Consider the following 15,158-nt stretch of genomic DNA (forward strand, 5'->3'; position numbering starts at 1 on the left):
ATATTGGATTTTATTTTCTTTCTACGTCTAATTTTTAAGTAAGAAGAATGTAATATAAACGCATTTAAAAGTTAAGAATATAATAATTATCAGTTTTGTTACAGTTTGATTACATCGAAGATAATGTTAACATGCACAAAACAGTGATAGCACACATCAGCCTGATCAGGACAGCCCAAATAAGATGTATACTTCGGTATGCAACTGATTGTAGTGTTCTCAAATTCATTGACATCGTTGTTATTCATCGATTCATTTAATCATATAATTTCTCTCCTTCAGGCTTCGCACCTAAAAGGAAGAGGCAATCAAAAGTGTTGATGCTTTTCCGATACGACAGTATCTACTTCGAATTCACACCTGACTGGCAAACTGGCTAAATCGAAGTGTCGTCTGACCTGAAGAGATATTCTCTTCATTCGTTCCCCAGAAGTCAATTGCAACGTTCTCGTAGAATGAAACAACATTTTTTCGTTTGCAAAACCAAACTTCATTATCATAAATAGTGTTGAATGTTATTTTCAACGATAATCAGTGGATTTCTTCAGAGACATATAGGCTATATGTCTCTGATTTCATCCACAACAACATTCCAACTTTCAATAAACTAGAGGGCGCGCTAAATCATGATCAGTGTCAGACAAACGCTTTCCTTTTGGTAGCGTTCGACTACACATAGCTCCTTACCGGTGAGTTCGATTTACACACATCACGCACTCTTGGCTATAGAGAATACAGCCCACATAATACTCAACTTTCACGCAAAGAAATAAGGTAACCGTGCATTTAATGACACAGAAATAAATTAAATAATCTCCTCCGAAGAATAATCACGACAATTTGTGTATTGCTGTCTTCAGAACGGAAGCTGAATTGTAAGTGGAAAAAATGTTGTAAAATGTCCTTCATTTAATTTACGATCGTTACAGAATTCAAATCAAAACTACGATATAAACACAGAGTTGATTACTTTCTTTTCTTCATTATATATTTCTTGTTATGTAAAAAACAGGAAAATCGACCGGAAAGCGACGTACAATAATGTAACTAAAATAATATACATGCTACTGTCCCACCTAAGCCAAAACATTGAAATATGAATATACGTGTATGATGAGTTCCATCGTTGTAAAATCATAAAATATATCTTAAATAATTTCATTTGAAAAAGGATCTATAAAACTTATCTGTCGTAATACATTTGTATTTCTACTTTCCTGAATAGAGTCATTTACGATACATTTTAGATGGTATCATTTATTTATTCTATATCATTATTTTTTTCTAATTTTATATCTATATATTTATTCATTTATTGCGTTGCAATAACTCTCAGTGTCGGTGACATATTAGATGAACGCATTCTTGACTTTTACGTTATTGCGCATACTGGAAAATGTCTGTAAACGACCGGATTTGATAGTATCGTAAATACGACCGGGAACGTATTGTTTTTAAAGTTCATATTTATAGAACCAAGAAATAAGATAGTGTGCCATCTTTTTTGGACGATCTGTTGTTTTTCGTAATAGATCTACACCACAATTCAAAACATTTTTTTTTTTTCAAAAATGATGGAACTTGTTAATGTCATTTCCATTTGACAGGTTATAAGATTTTAAAAGCCACATCTAAACCTATAAGTTCCCGTTCAGTTTCTACCATTAAACCTTAAGAAGTGAAATAAAAACAAAGCTGTCATTCAGGCACGGAGCAATCTAATTAAAATCTAGATGGTCATTCTCACTACGTTACGTTACAGCTGTCAATCGTAATACCTCGGCCAATTCCGTCAATGTTCGGAAAGTTCCCAATTGGGAAACATGTCATGCATGCAATGATAGTTTGACAGTTAAACAGAGGAAGACAACGTTAAAGAGAAGAAGATAATAACAGTGACTGTCTTTTAGAATGAACAACAGATGCAGTAGTTCATTTCGCTAGTTTTGAAGCAGAAAAGCATGGAAACAATTGACCGTCTTACATTAAAAATGTGAATGCATTTCTGCTACATCAGTAGCTTAGTTTCTAGCATCTGCAGGTACAATGTATATGGATCAAGGTATTCAGTTTTGAGGTAGCTTTCTATCTTTACGTCACGTAACACGTCACACTTTAACGTGTGTTTTAAAGTACACCATACATATATACACTACAAGATAACACATTAGATAGATAAGCTGCGGTCGGGGGCATAGGGCGGATTCTCTTTGAACAGCCACGTAAGAGATATATCTATGTACAATATCGTGCCAAAAGGCAAAACCCTCAAAATAAAATAATAACTGAGTAATCCTTTATTGCACGAAGCCATAAAATTCACCGATAAAGAATGTGACGCACTCTTAATTCGCTCTTAAAAGATTTACAAGATTAGCTTGGCGTCAAAGAAATATACTGTGACCTTTTCAAAAAAAAAAAAAAAAAAAAAATCTATTGTGCGGAAGTACACTATGAGTGCCATATTTGTATTCATAAAGAGAAATACCGACATTTGACCGTAGCTGTAATTATCAAAATCGCTAAAACGTGGACAAAATTTAAACAAAGTACAATATATTTACTGTATGAAACTGAAGGATAATATGACCAGGTGGTCCGGGAGGATAAGTATTCTACTTCATCGACACATGCCTTATAAATCTAGGTCAATCCATGTAATAACACGCTCTCAAAATGGACAAACAGAAAAAAGAAACAGCTCTCACTGGTCACGTGTCGCCTTCATTTCGCCCAAGGAAATAGAATATATCCTAAAGAGACAAGAGTGTTAACCATAAAACGTTCCCCATAGCCTTCACCAATCTGCATCCCTAAAGACTCTGTGTTTTAAATTTATTTCTGCCAGGAATCACAATCTGTCTCGGGAATAATGCCATTTGTATAGAACCCTTGGATATCGAATCAATACACCATAGATTGGGTAAGCAGGAGTACTACTACGTAGAAATGGAAAGCCAACTATATAGGGAAATTAAAATCATCATTCAATTTTATCACGCAGCCTAGTTGTAACATGTTCTTGTCAACAACATTGTGAATAAAAATCAAGGTAAGCAGCTGATGTTGAGAAGTCTGCCTCTTCTCCTTTAACAAAGAGTCATTAAGAATTGAGCTTCACGAACATGTGATGTTGTGGGGTAATTGACCCAATAGCGATTGTTTAACTAGATCTTCCAATGTGTGACCAATAACAGTGACACCTTAGTATTGCCATTTTACTTTTGTTATACAGGCCACATTTAGTAAGTAACTCTCCTTATAAATCTATCATATATCTACATCCATGAAGTAAGCAGTACCAATAGTGCCCCCTGTCTCTATAAATATGTGCTTTGATACCATATAACCGTGCGTAAGAAGTGTAATGGAAATGGATATCTAATTTTAGCCATTGAGGAATGACAATATCAGCCTGATGACAACGGACAGCTTACCACTATGTTATACAAACGATTAATTTGCTGTTGTGAACATTCCATTTATTGATAGTAACACCGATGCTTTCCCTACATACGGTATTTCAACGCCAGGTCATAAATATGCGAATACAAATTTACCGAGTACACATTACAAGATTCAATAATTTAAATTATAAGATTTTGAAAATAAACCAAACCACTTTTGATACGTTATTGAAAAATACAATACAAACACGACCTGTGACGAACCCCACCACTGATTGTTCACCGCGTGTTGACAATACAAAACATGCGATGCTTAATGTTCACATTCCCGTTGAAGATATCAGTAGATGGGGACTACTGTACGTGTTTTCTGTCAGGTGATAGGCTACATAGCAATTAGTAGTCACTAACATCTGTAAGTTAATTGCTTTCATTGCCAATGTTTTTTTTTTTTTTTTTTCGTATGTGATGTAATTGACTGTACTAATAAACGCTGTAATGAACCGAGAATTTTGTGTATTTTCATGCAGTGCAGGTGCTCTTAAAGGCAGCTTGGGTATCTCACTTTAGATAGATAAAATGAAATAAAGCAAAAGGTTTATAAGAAAGAGATGCAGTGTAGATAGAAAAAAAAAATCCAAAAAAATATTGCTGAGAGATACAAAATGAAGACTGAAACAAGCATACTCGGTATAGCTAAAAAAAAAAAAAAATGCATGTCCCCTACCGACCCCCGCTAAATATAGTAACAGTGACCTTGACCTTGACCCAAAATCCCTGAAACTCGAACTTGTCCGAAATATTATGGTCCTTTATCATTGTTTGAAGTTTGATCTCAATCCCTGAAGGAATGAATCCGCTAGAGCGCGTACATATGTACAAGACGGACGGAGAAGGAACCTAAAGTACTTCCTGTTTCACCAGTAGATGACTAATAGGGCGATAGGTATATAATTTAATAAGAATACAATACATTTCAGAATAAAAAAAAAGAGTGAACTAAACCAATAGGTATATAACAGGAGGCAAATAGAATGGAATAAGGATATCACACAATATTGAAATAAGTCTATAGGCATATCACACGAGACAGACTGAAATATCAATATGACTGAAGACTGAAATAAGTCTATAGTTATATCACACGAGACAGACTGAAATAACAATATGACTGAAGACTGAAATAAGTCTATAGGTATACTTAGTATCACATGAGACAGGCTGGAATATCAATATGACTGAAGACTGAAATAAGTCTATAGTTATATCACACGAGACAGACTGAAATATCAATATGACTGAAGACTGAAATAAGTCTATAGGTATATCACACGAGACGGACTTAAACATGGATAGTGAAATAAGGATATCATGGAAGATAAAATTGATTGTCTGTATCAAATTAAAAAAAAAATCTAACCAAGTGACTTTAATAGATGGTCTGTTCCAAGATGCTGTTGACATGAAGTAATAGTAGATCATCTTGATATGATTTCATTATAAATGTAAAGTATTGCACTATATGTAGATGGAGAATATGATACATATGGACACTTGATGTCTTCTGAAATTAAGAACTATGTAGTGATTCAGGTCATGGAAGACGTGGAAGTCTTTAAGTCATGGTGACGATATCAAGATTTCGTCAGTAGGATTTTATCCTCGATAATTCTAGCAGAAAACTTTGAAAACATTACTTAATGAATAATATTAAACTCACATAGTCACGGATAATGCTAACATTGCAGTATAAATATGTATGAAGGTATTTCATACAGTTTATTGTTTTCTAATGACCTCTTCGCACTGCACGTTCCCACATGTGTTATTCATCAAATACACACTAAGCACTATTAACCGTTGGTCAGACTTCTCAGCGGCCATCCTCATTGACCAGTAGTCATTTTATATCACTGTTTTTTCCACTAAAATAACGTTAAACCTTTTAATGATTAAATTATATACTTCTATCAGTATGAACTTAATATATTAGTTTAAAAAGGAAACCCCTTTCCTCCATACCAATCAGAGATAAAGACAATGCTGGCAAAATGTTCAAATTCTATTCTTCAAAACTATCAAGTCTTTCACGATTAATGCAGAAATTGAAAAATGAAATGAAAGTTGATAATCAAGAGGAATAAAACCTTAAACATTCATGTATAACTTTATATTATTAATTTCTCTTACAAATTATTCGATTTCTTAACATTGTTTAACACTATCGCTCATGTCCATGCTGTATTCACCAACTCTATAACGGAAAGACGAACGGCATAGATCCACCCCCCTCACGTAACAAAGGGAACAATGTACTATTGTTTGAATATACAACCGTACGCATCAAATGTGTAATATTTACATTTGGTACAGCAGTCTCCCATCGCCTCAATGCTAATCTCGGCTGCATCTACATGCGGATAGACACACAAGTTCAAACGACGTGATTGTTACCCCATTTTGATCAACGTCATAGAAACGGGGCGCCATTTTATTAATCTGTCACACAGAGTGCATTTATGGCGACAATAAATACAATCTAACAAGGGTTAAATGGTTAAATAACAAAAACCTATACGGCATTAACAGGTATCTTACAACTTGAAAATACCTAGGATCTACGATATTCACGTAGAAAAATCAAGTTTTCAAGGAAATGACTTCCAAGGTGAATAAATAAATTAACCATACATTGTTTTGTTTTCATTCTAACAATTGTGATAATGGAGAAAATGTTGATTTCCCACTCCTCATTACGATCGTACTGGTCACAATTTCCTACCGATTTTCAACATATTTTCATCGCACTTTTCACGTAAGATCAAGGTAGAAAATGTTTAATATTTTGTTTTTATTACACTTAATAGTTACATCAACAGGCGATGCTTGTCAAAGGAAGTATTGTAGATCCTAGGCGGTTAAAACCTGTACTGTTTGCTCTGCGACAAAATAACAAAACAATTGCTTACTAGTAATATACACCTCTGGTTAGTATTGATAGACTTTTCTTTATTAGACCCTACTCAACGTTGATATAGTAGGAGTAGGGACTATTTTTTGTCTATCAATACTAACCAGAAGCAGACGCCTGTATATAAACTAACAGAAATTACAGTAGTGTATATATATAAAGTATGGAAAAGGTTGATGATGGAATTGTAGAGATTAATCGCCACACAAATAAACTAATTCACCGTTTACTGTAATGTGAACAGTACATAGACAATATACATGTACATGTACGTATTTTTGTACTGGAATAAATATCCTCTATATTCACTCCAAGAACTTGAACTTTCTAACTACATACAGTGTATTAAGCTATCATGTTCAATCCATGAAAAAAATATAGCGATTATACTCTGAGTTTGAAATACAGAATTTGTCAACAAAACAACAAGCTACAGATCTGATAACAATTCTTCGCTACCAACCGAAAAAGAACAGATGGTACCGTCACAATAACGAAACCGTAATTATTATTCTTAATGGATAAAACAAAGGCACAATACGGACAGGATAATGGTAGGCATGGATGACATTGACAAAGTTAAAGGGGAATAAGACCAGGTGTTTCAGAATCATACACATCTTTTTTTTTCAACTAGACTGGCAACACTAGAATCATTCATTAGGTATACCGAAAAGCTTCGAACATGCCTGACTTCATATGCGCAAACGAATAGAAAAGTCCCCAACGAGATCACGATGGCCATAACACGTTCGCGTTGTATTCATGAATCTCATAACCCAATGTTGTTAGTTTAACATCAGTGGTCGGAATCTGTCACAGAAATTGTCTGATAATGGGAACAATTACTTGAATATCGCATCAACTAGAAAATACAAACACAACAGGCAGGGGAATCATGGATGTTACTATACAGAAATGGAAAGCTAACAATTGGGAGATTGAAATAACCACATGCTAATTATGGAATCACTAATAAGGTTGGGAGACCGAAACACATGCTGGTATAACCTGTTACATTGCCACTGGGTCCTACCAGTAATCAAATGACAGACTGTCTTACATAAAAACTCAATGGGAAAATATCTACTAGTATGATGTTGATGGTGCACATGTCAGTGATCTTGTCAGCAGGTGACTGGCTGTAATAGATTATATGGAGCATACACACCGAAATGTATATTCACGCGTGAGGTTTGATCAAAGGAATATATACACGAGATATTGGCACATTTCAACACAAAATTAGAGTTAAATGCAGTAGAGCCAAAATAAATTAAACTGCATCACGCAGCTGTTTCGTCCTTCTACGGGACTCATGAGTGATGCTAAGGGCCTAAAGTTTTGATTTCTAGGAGGAAACTGAGGAAAAATTGTCGAGTTCCGGACGGAGAAGGGTAATAAACCCAAAAGGCATTCTTATCTTGAGTGCATGGTATAACAACAGTACTACTGCTGACGAATATTTAACTGATAAAAATGTCATTGATATTGGCAATGCCAAGATACAACTGGTTTCAAGTATGTTCATAATTAAGTATTGCGCAGAGTTTATCAAAAAAATGTTTTAAAACATAAAGTCTGACTGTTGATATTATATTAAGGAGACGGAACTTCTATAAATTGTATCAACAGTCACCTTGACCTTAAACACACTACAAAAGACAATGTTTTGAGGTATCCTCAAATAGCTGTTTCCATTTATATAATTATTTTTAGTAAAATTACCATTTCTTGGAGAAAGCTACCAATTTCCCCGCCTACAGGGGATTTACATGAAACAGTTGATTTGACAATCAAGAGCCAATATATCACCTCATTGTGTATTTTATGTTTCTTTGCTTGATGTTAAATGAATATCCAATGGTTAGTATGCCTGGTTGTTTTCATGTTGCTGACTCGGTTCTCACTTTTTCAGACTGACATTAATCGGATTTGCTGTAGATTAGAACGGATGTCTCCGACGAAGTATATGGTGTTCACCAATCTAAAACTCGCTGAATCGAATACCACAGAAGGTAAGTGTTATAGCCACGTCATAACCCAACCACCCAATTTTAAAAACTCCACCATTAAAGTTAGTGTAATATGATGTCTTCACATAACTGCAATTTGGAATGCTACAAACGGACAACGTAGGTTTTAGAGTGATGCTGGTTGATGAAGACCATGAGTGATTTTATTGTCGATATAATGATCTCAATGAGAAATATTTAATCTCCTTGTGTGATGATAATTAAGACATGTTGACGTTCTTCCATACGTCTGGTTGTTCCATTGTCACCACCCTATAGTTCAAAGGTGACTCCACCAGGAATTAACCTAGATTTGCGGGTGTCGGTGATGAAGCAAAGACGCTTATCCTTACGAAATATCTGGTCTAATTTCCCTTCGTTATCACTAAATGTTAGCCGTACAAATCTATATGTTGCTCCTAATCTACCTTCATTAATTGATTTCCAGTTATAGAATGACGATTTCTTTCTCATGTTATAAGCCTGAATATTTACACCTAATTAACTGTCGATGGTGTTGGGTGACTAATATAATCTGGTCTTACCTCGAGGGTGCGTATTATTGGTTATCTAGTCCGAGGCTCTGTCATATTTTTATTATTTTTTTTTTTATTGAAGCAGGGTTCAATGGTTTTTATCTAATATCAAAAATCGTGTTTTGCAGCACAATGTTGACGTGACGTCATTGTATTGCTGCCAGCACGTGTTGTATCTGTAACACCCTAGGGGTGTCAGGGAAATCACACCCTAGGGAGTGACAGTGAAAGAAATTTTGAACAGGCAAAACGGAAGACAATCTGTGAATGACGGGAGAAAAAAACATCGTATCTATAGGAAGATGCCAGTGATAAAACGAATTCTAGTTTAGTAGCTTCTTAAAACACTATTCTATGATAAATATACGTTTATATATCATACAGTGCGTATTTATTTCATAAGATGTAAGTACGAAAAAGTAGGAAAACACTATATGTTTTATATATCCGGAAGTCAAACAAATCTAACACATATGCAAAACACTAACTGTGCAAAACTATAAACGTCATTATCTGCGGCCATGATGGATGCCACGTGCTTTGTTATCTACATGCGACCTAGTTATTTTGAGGTCGTTTGCCCGGGAAGACCTCGTCCAACTATTGTATCAAGTTACTGACGAATGTCTACAGAACTATACTCGTAAACTTCTCTAATCAGAAGTTTCAGTTCTGCTGGAAGAAGAAACGAATGTAAAATGTTTCAAGAGGGACGTAGCATTTCTAAGGTAACAAAAACGATCTCCACTTTGAAAAGTTATACCCGGCTAGTTAAAATGCACTGAACAAATTGTCCATGAAGACAAGCGAGCGATTCTAATATGACTGATAAAAAGCAGATGAGCACAGAGTAATTACTTTTGGACTGGACCCATTAAGACTATGGGATGGTGGCGTTTATAGTACATGGTTTGTACAGATATTGTACGATTCTTTAATGGTCCACACCAAGAGTGACCTCAGAATAACATGAAACTTCCCCGATCAGCCAAGGTGGATATTAAGCTAAAAAAGGAAACAATTGCTTTATTTTGAACAATGTTGATTCATAACATTTCAGAATCGTGAACACTGCACGACTGTGCCAAAGTTTATTAAACGCACCATTTGAGACTGTGACTTGCCTTATTAAAACTTAAGAGCTGGTTGTTTCAGAAAATAACTTGTAATATACATGTCAGTACGGAACGTAGTCTTCAAACCTCAAAATCATATATATATATATATATATATATTTATATATATTAATATATATCACATCCGTCTGTATACTGGCTTGGTTGCAGCAGAAATACCATGTTGACGTGACTTAAAACCAGGAGATGTTGTATTTAAAATGTAGTTGGCTATTAAAATGTACCATTATACAATAGTAATTATACTCATTTAAAAGTAAACCTGATAAGAGGCTTGTTAAAAGGATTTCCAATTACTAGTCTTTTGAAAATTTACTTTCCAACAATTCACAAATTGGGTACCGTACTGTAGCCTGGCCGTCTTGACGTTAAACCATGGCCTCACGATTCACACAAAACGCTGACAACGTGTAATTCAAGTCAGTTACAACAAGCTACAATTCTCCATAAGTTCGCGCAACTTCACAAGTGTAAGATTTATATAGGTTTCTTGTGGTTATCGCATGTCTTATCGGCCCTGTAGCGAGAGAGGAGAACGATTTTACGACGGCATGTCAGTAAACTTGCCAGTCGACATGTGTTTTCTTGATTGTTGTAACCTCGTAATTAATGGTGCCACTAAATAGTACATCAAATTCGCGCCTCATTATTTGACAAAAATAGTGTCATCGTTAATAGTGAATGGTTTTTTCAAAGTCAGTAATCATATTTCAAACTTGTCATATATAGTAGAACAAAACATATGGACTTAAAAGTGGAGATGATGAGAATTCACAGTTTCATTAGTTAATTAGTTAATCTATTTCCTAACCAGTAAATAATCAATCGTTGATATTTATGATAAACCATAGTTGTAGTTAATAATAAACTCTTCAATTTATGTAAGCTTAGATAATCCGTGACCTTATGACTATCATTAGAATCGGCACAATTGCACAGTTATTCAAAAACCCTTAAACCAATCCCTGGATAAAAATACCAGCATCTATTTGCCGGCCCGTACAGAAATTACTTTGAGGATAATTGTGTTAATTTCTGATACCGATAAAACTATACGTTGACTTTAATAATCAGTTTGGTTTATTTTCCGCAAAGGTCCATCGTACCTAGAGAACAAGCGCAATTAATTAGAGTTAAGAAATTGAATAACGTTGACCCTCACTCTCAGTCTGGTATTTATCATTACTGATGAGCTCCAATTAAAGATGGCCGCTTCGTTCTCTGATAAGTCAAGACATATTACGGATATTAATATATTTTTTTTGTTATTAGAATTGTAATTGGAGTTGACACGGTTCTATAATGCTTTCTAGGTGTGAAGAAAGATGGCTGTAATGAATCATCGATAATGGCGGAAACAATTATGTTATAGTAAAATATACCAATGTAAATGGACTTGTTCAGAGTTCCTACGAACTGGAAAACCAAACTTCTAACGACTATCGTATCATCGTATGAATAGATGACCTATAAGCTAAACGTATTTACTGGCGGGGACAATGAAGAATATTCATATACAATAATATCATATTCTTCAGAATATAATTCGGTCTTCATGGCAGTTTCTTGCAATGTCGAAGTATCAATGATCTTGTGTATTAAAAATGCTAATGCATTCATCAATGTCAAGGTCAAAAGCATTAGTAAGAAGATACTATTTCCCCCTGGAACAAGAATCAACAGAAATGGGGGTTTGTTCTAGGGGAACGGGACATAATGTAATATTATAGTATTGAGTTTAAAATTGTCGACGTGGCCAATTGAACTGCACTATTCTTACTGTCTGAACTTACTATAACACCATCTGGTATCCGTACTATGAGAATTGTGAATATAGTTAAGGTATGATTTGCTCTTTCTGAATCATGCCAACGGTGACTTTTGTGTATCGATGGACTTTTCAGATCACATGGAAAATTAAACATCAGAAACAGTTGCAAATTTTGTTGATCTTTGCAACTTTTCTGATGTCGCTAAGGTTACACGTCATATCCGGTTTGCAAAATACAATGCAGTGTCTGTACAAACGTCGGATAATTTCAAATATAGTGATTGATCATGTGGATGCAGGCTCCACAGTCGAATAGTCTGTTTATCTTAAAGGTATTTGAAACATGGCATCACGGAAAAGCCATAAGTATGGACAAGCTACGTGTCATAAGCGATATGTTACCCTAACATTAAACTGAACTTTTAAAGTGGTATGATTTCAGCGGAAAATGTTCACAGCACTTCGAACCTAATCTTAATTGAAACTTAAGATTGCTCAAAGGACACACTAGGGAAAATGAATGTTTATATACGAATTATTGTTATTCCCTCCTAAGACATAAATAATTTAAAATCATACCAGGTGTTAGAACAGAGATGCATCGTTTAGTTAAAGTGCTCTTAATGAAAATAAAATGCCGAAAATTGTCTATTTTGAAAATTCTTAGGAGAAAAGAAAGTATATTCTGTAATAAGCTGACTCTTCGAAAGTCTGTAAGAAATCAATAGAGTGTCATTTTGGAGATTGGATTATAATAATGGAATAATCTAGAGGAGGGAAATATATCTAACTGACGTCAAATGACAAAATAATTAAGAAAGGAACCCATATAATCTGCACCACCTGGTACCACGTAACATTGTGACAACGATGCAAGATGGCGGATGGTTTGTGATGTGGCGACTGTCGCAAAGTATTATGGGTAGTGGCTACTCACCTGCATCCCTTTGAGCTGATGATGGCACTGCAAAAAATAGCAGGATAGAAACGAGAACTAATTCCATGTTTATATTAGTCCTGGAAAAACTTTGTAAAGGTTTTCTCATTGTTTTTGAAGTTCCAATTCGAATTTCAAAAATATATGCTAAATGTTGTCACCTCCGGCAGTATTTAGTGTCCTCACACCATTTCCTCCTATTCCCAAATTCCAGAAAGTCTTTTACAACGAAAAGACTTTCTTCGCCACGTGTCACAGTTGTCAAAGTATCGGTATTATAGTGACTACCGACTCTCAAACCCCGATCTGGAACGGTCGGAGTGAGCTACAGTAACCACTATACCAGTCTACGACTAAGCGCCACCAACACTATACCAACAAAATCAGCTTTTCTTGTCCTGATGACGTAGTCAAAAATGTGTCAGTTTGCCTGTTTCAGTGGCTGATTTTGCAGGCGGAGGGAGGGAAGCGGGGCAACCAGGCAGGCAGTCTCCCCACTCGTACACTCAAATCACTCATAAAATGTTAGAGAATACCCTGTAACGTTGATAAGCCGAAGCCTGGAGCAAGCTCTGTGGCCCCTGACCCCCGGCTCACATATTGGCAGACACCGTATCAGATCTTTTACAAAATCTTACTTTTTTCTCTCCAATACCATCCCCATCGGCCCACTTTCCTCACAGATTGGGTTTCAGGTTCCTATACTCCACAAGGAGTTTTCTAGAAAAGAAACGTATTAGAAATTCAGTTTTTTTGTTGAAGATGCAAATTGCGCAAGTATTTGGTATAAAGAAATGTTAAAATAGCATTATCAAAACTATAACATTGTTAATGTATATGCACTTGTCAACATGTCATAAAAAACATTTTCATTGCAGAAGCTATTACTTAATTTCATTTTTCCGTTTAAGGAAATGTTTTTTATGACATTTATAATATCTATTTTATGAATAATTGATCGTTATTGTTATCTGGTATTTGTTATTTGCTTATTTGTATATTTTTGGACAGACAATTGTTTTGCAATTATTTGTATAACATTTTCATTCATGGCGAATCAATTGGCCAAATTTATCTTCAAGATGGTTACTAGATATAATGCATTCCATTGTGAAAGGCAAAGAGGCAATCAATGATAGCGATCAGGACACTGTCACGACCAAAATAAACGTATCATTGGCATAAGAAAAACCAGTTTGACACTAGGCATGGGAGGCACACATACTGAAAAGGCTATATATATACCCATGTGCAGAAAAGAACAAATATAAATCAAATATTTTGTAAATACTTTTTTTGCACATTCAAATGTATTTTTATCTCATTTGTTCCAACCGTAACAACATATGTGTTTTGTCTTTGACTTTTAAATCCTGTTTTAATTGCTGCAGGTTTGTATGCCTATTACCAGTGTTGTTAGCCTAACCAGGCCTTACACGGTACATATGCGATTGGCAGCCTGTGTATGATCACATCAACATTGCACAACTTGTGCAGCACCACTCTGGTCCGCTTCCAACACAGTCAGCAGTTCTATCTGCGAGGGCGACCCTTGTCTGAGGGTGTCTGTTGTAACAAATGAGAACTGCAAATCTCACATATTTCGTTTTGTTTATTTTTAGATATCCTTTTTTTGTTGGTGAATAAATGTGTTAGTCGTTGTGACTTAAAATTTAATAGCAACATCTAGTAAATCTAACAAGACTTAGTTGAATGAACTATCAGAGTTCATCAGATTGGCATATGTTCTGAGCAGTATTTCTAATGCTTCATGTTTGGAATGAAACTGACAATACGTTTGATAAGTTTGCACCTGTAGGTCTATCCTCCCCTCGTCTGATCTACCCCTCCCCTCCAATTCTCCAATCTGTATCTTACCGAATGGCTTGGACCCCGTGTGAAATGGAACAGAAAGAAGTGCTTGTATTCTGGGTCAGGACATTTGATACTTTTTTTTTTGGAGTTTAAGCACACTAGTTCAGCTTCTGTAGCATTTACCAGCTGATTCAGTCACGAACAACGAACAAGGTAACACTAGTTCTGCCTTATTATCTATCATGCAAGGTGGTCCAGCTTCGATGCATCAAACATTGTTTCTCTTTAGATCGATCAACTTATATTCGATATAAAGATCCCGAAGAATGTTTCCCATAGAAATAACCGTTAATTGGTTGTGATAAAAAGTTATATTTTCAACAGCGAATATTCACGATTTAATAAAAAAAAATGTAAAAAGAGAAAATGTTATATATATAATCAAACGGTTGCGCCTAAAATATATATAACAGAATATCAATACACGACTGTATATTGAAAGACTAGGCGATTGGTTTTCTTGGCATACTAAGAGTCCTGTAATCTAGAATCGTGGAACATCTTTCCACG

General features: G+C 35.2%; 1 protein-coding gene across 2 annotated transcripts in view; it reads right to left on the reverse strand.

The window, feature by feature from the left end:
* Positions 1-13,164, reverse strand: part of LOC117322046 (collagen alpha-1(XI) chain-like) — a 72,162-nt gene extending 58,998 nt beyond the window's left edge. Inside the window, exon 1 of one of the 2 annotated variants that reach the window (XM_033876770.1) lies at positions 12,774-13,164. In XM_033876770.1, coding sequence (XP_033732661.1) covers positions 12,774-12,882 — 109 coding nt within the window. In that variant the 5' untranslated portion in view covers positions 12,883-13,164. Of the gene's footprint in view, positions 1-360; positions 383-12,773 lie in introns of those variants that run through there. The other variant, XM_033876771.1, reaches the window with a different exon arrangement.
* Positions 13,165-15,158: the final 1,994 nt, after the last annotated feature.

Source organism: Pecten maximus, chromosome 2, assembly GCF_902652985.1.
Source record: "Pecten maximus chromosome 2, xPecMax1.1, whole genome shotgun sequence".
Lineage (NCBI taxonomy): Eukaryota > Metazoa > Mollusca > Bivalvia > Pectinida > Pectinidae > Pecten > Pecten maximus.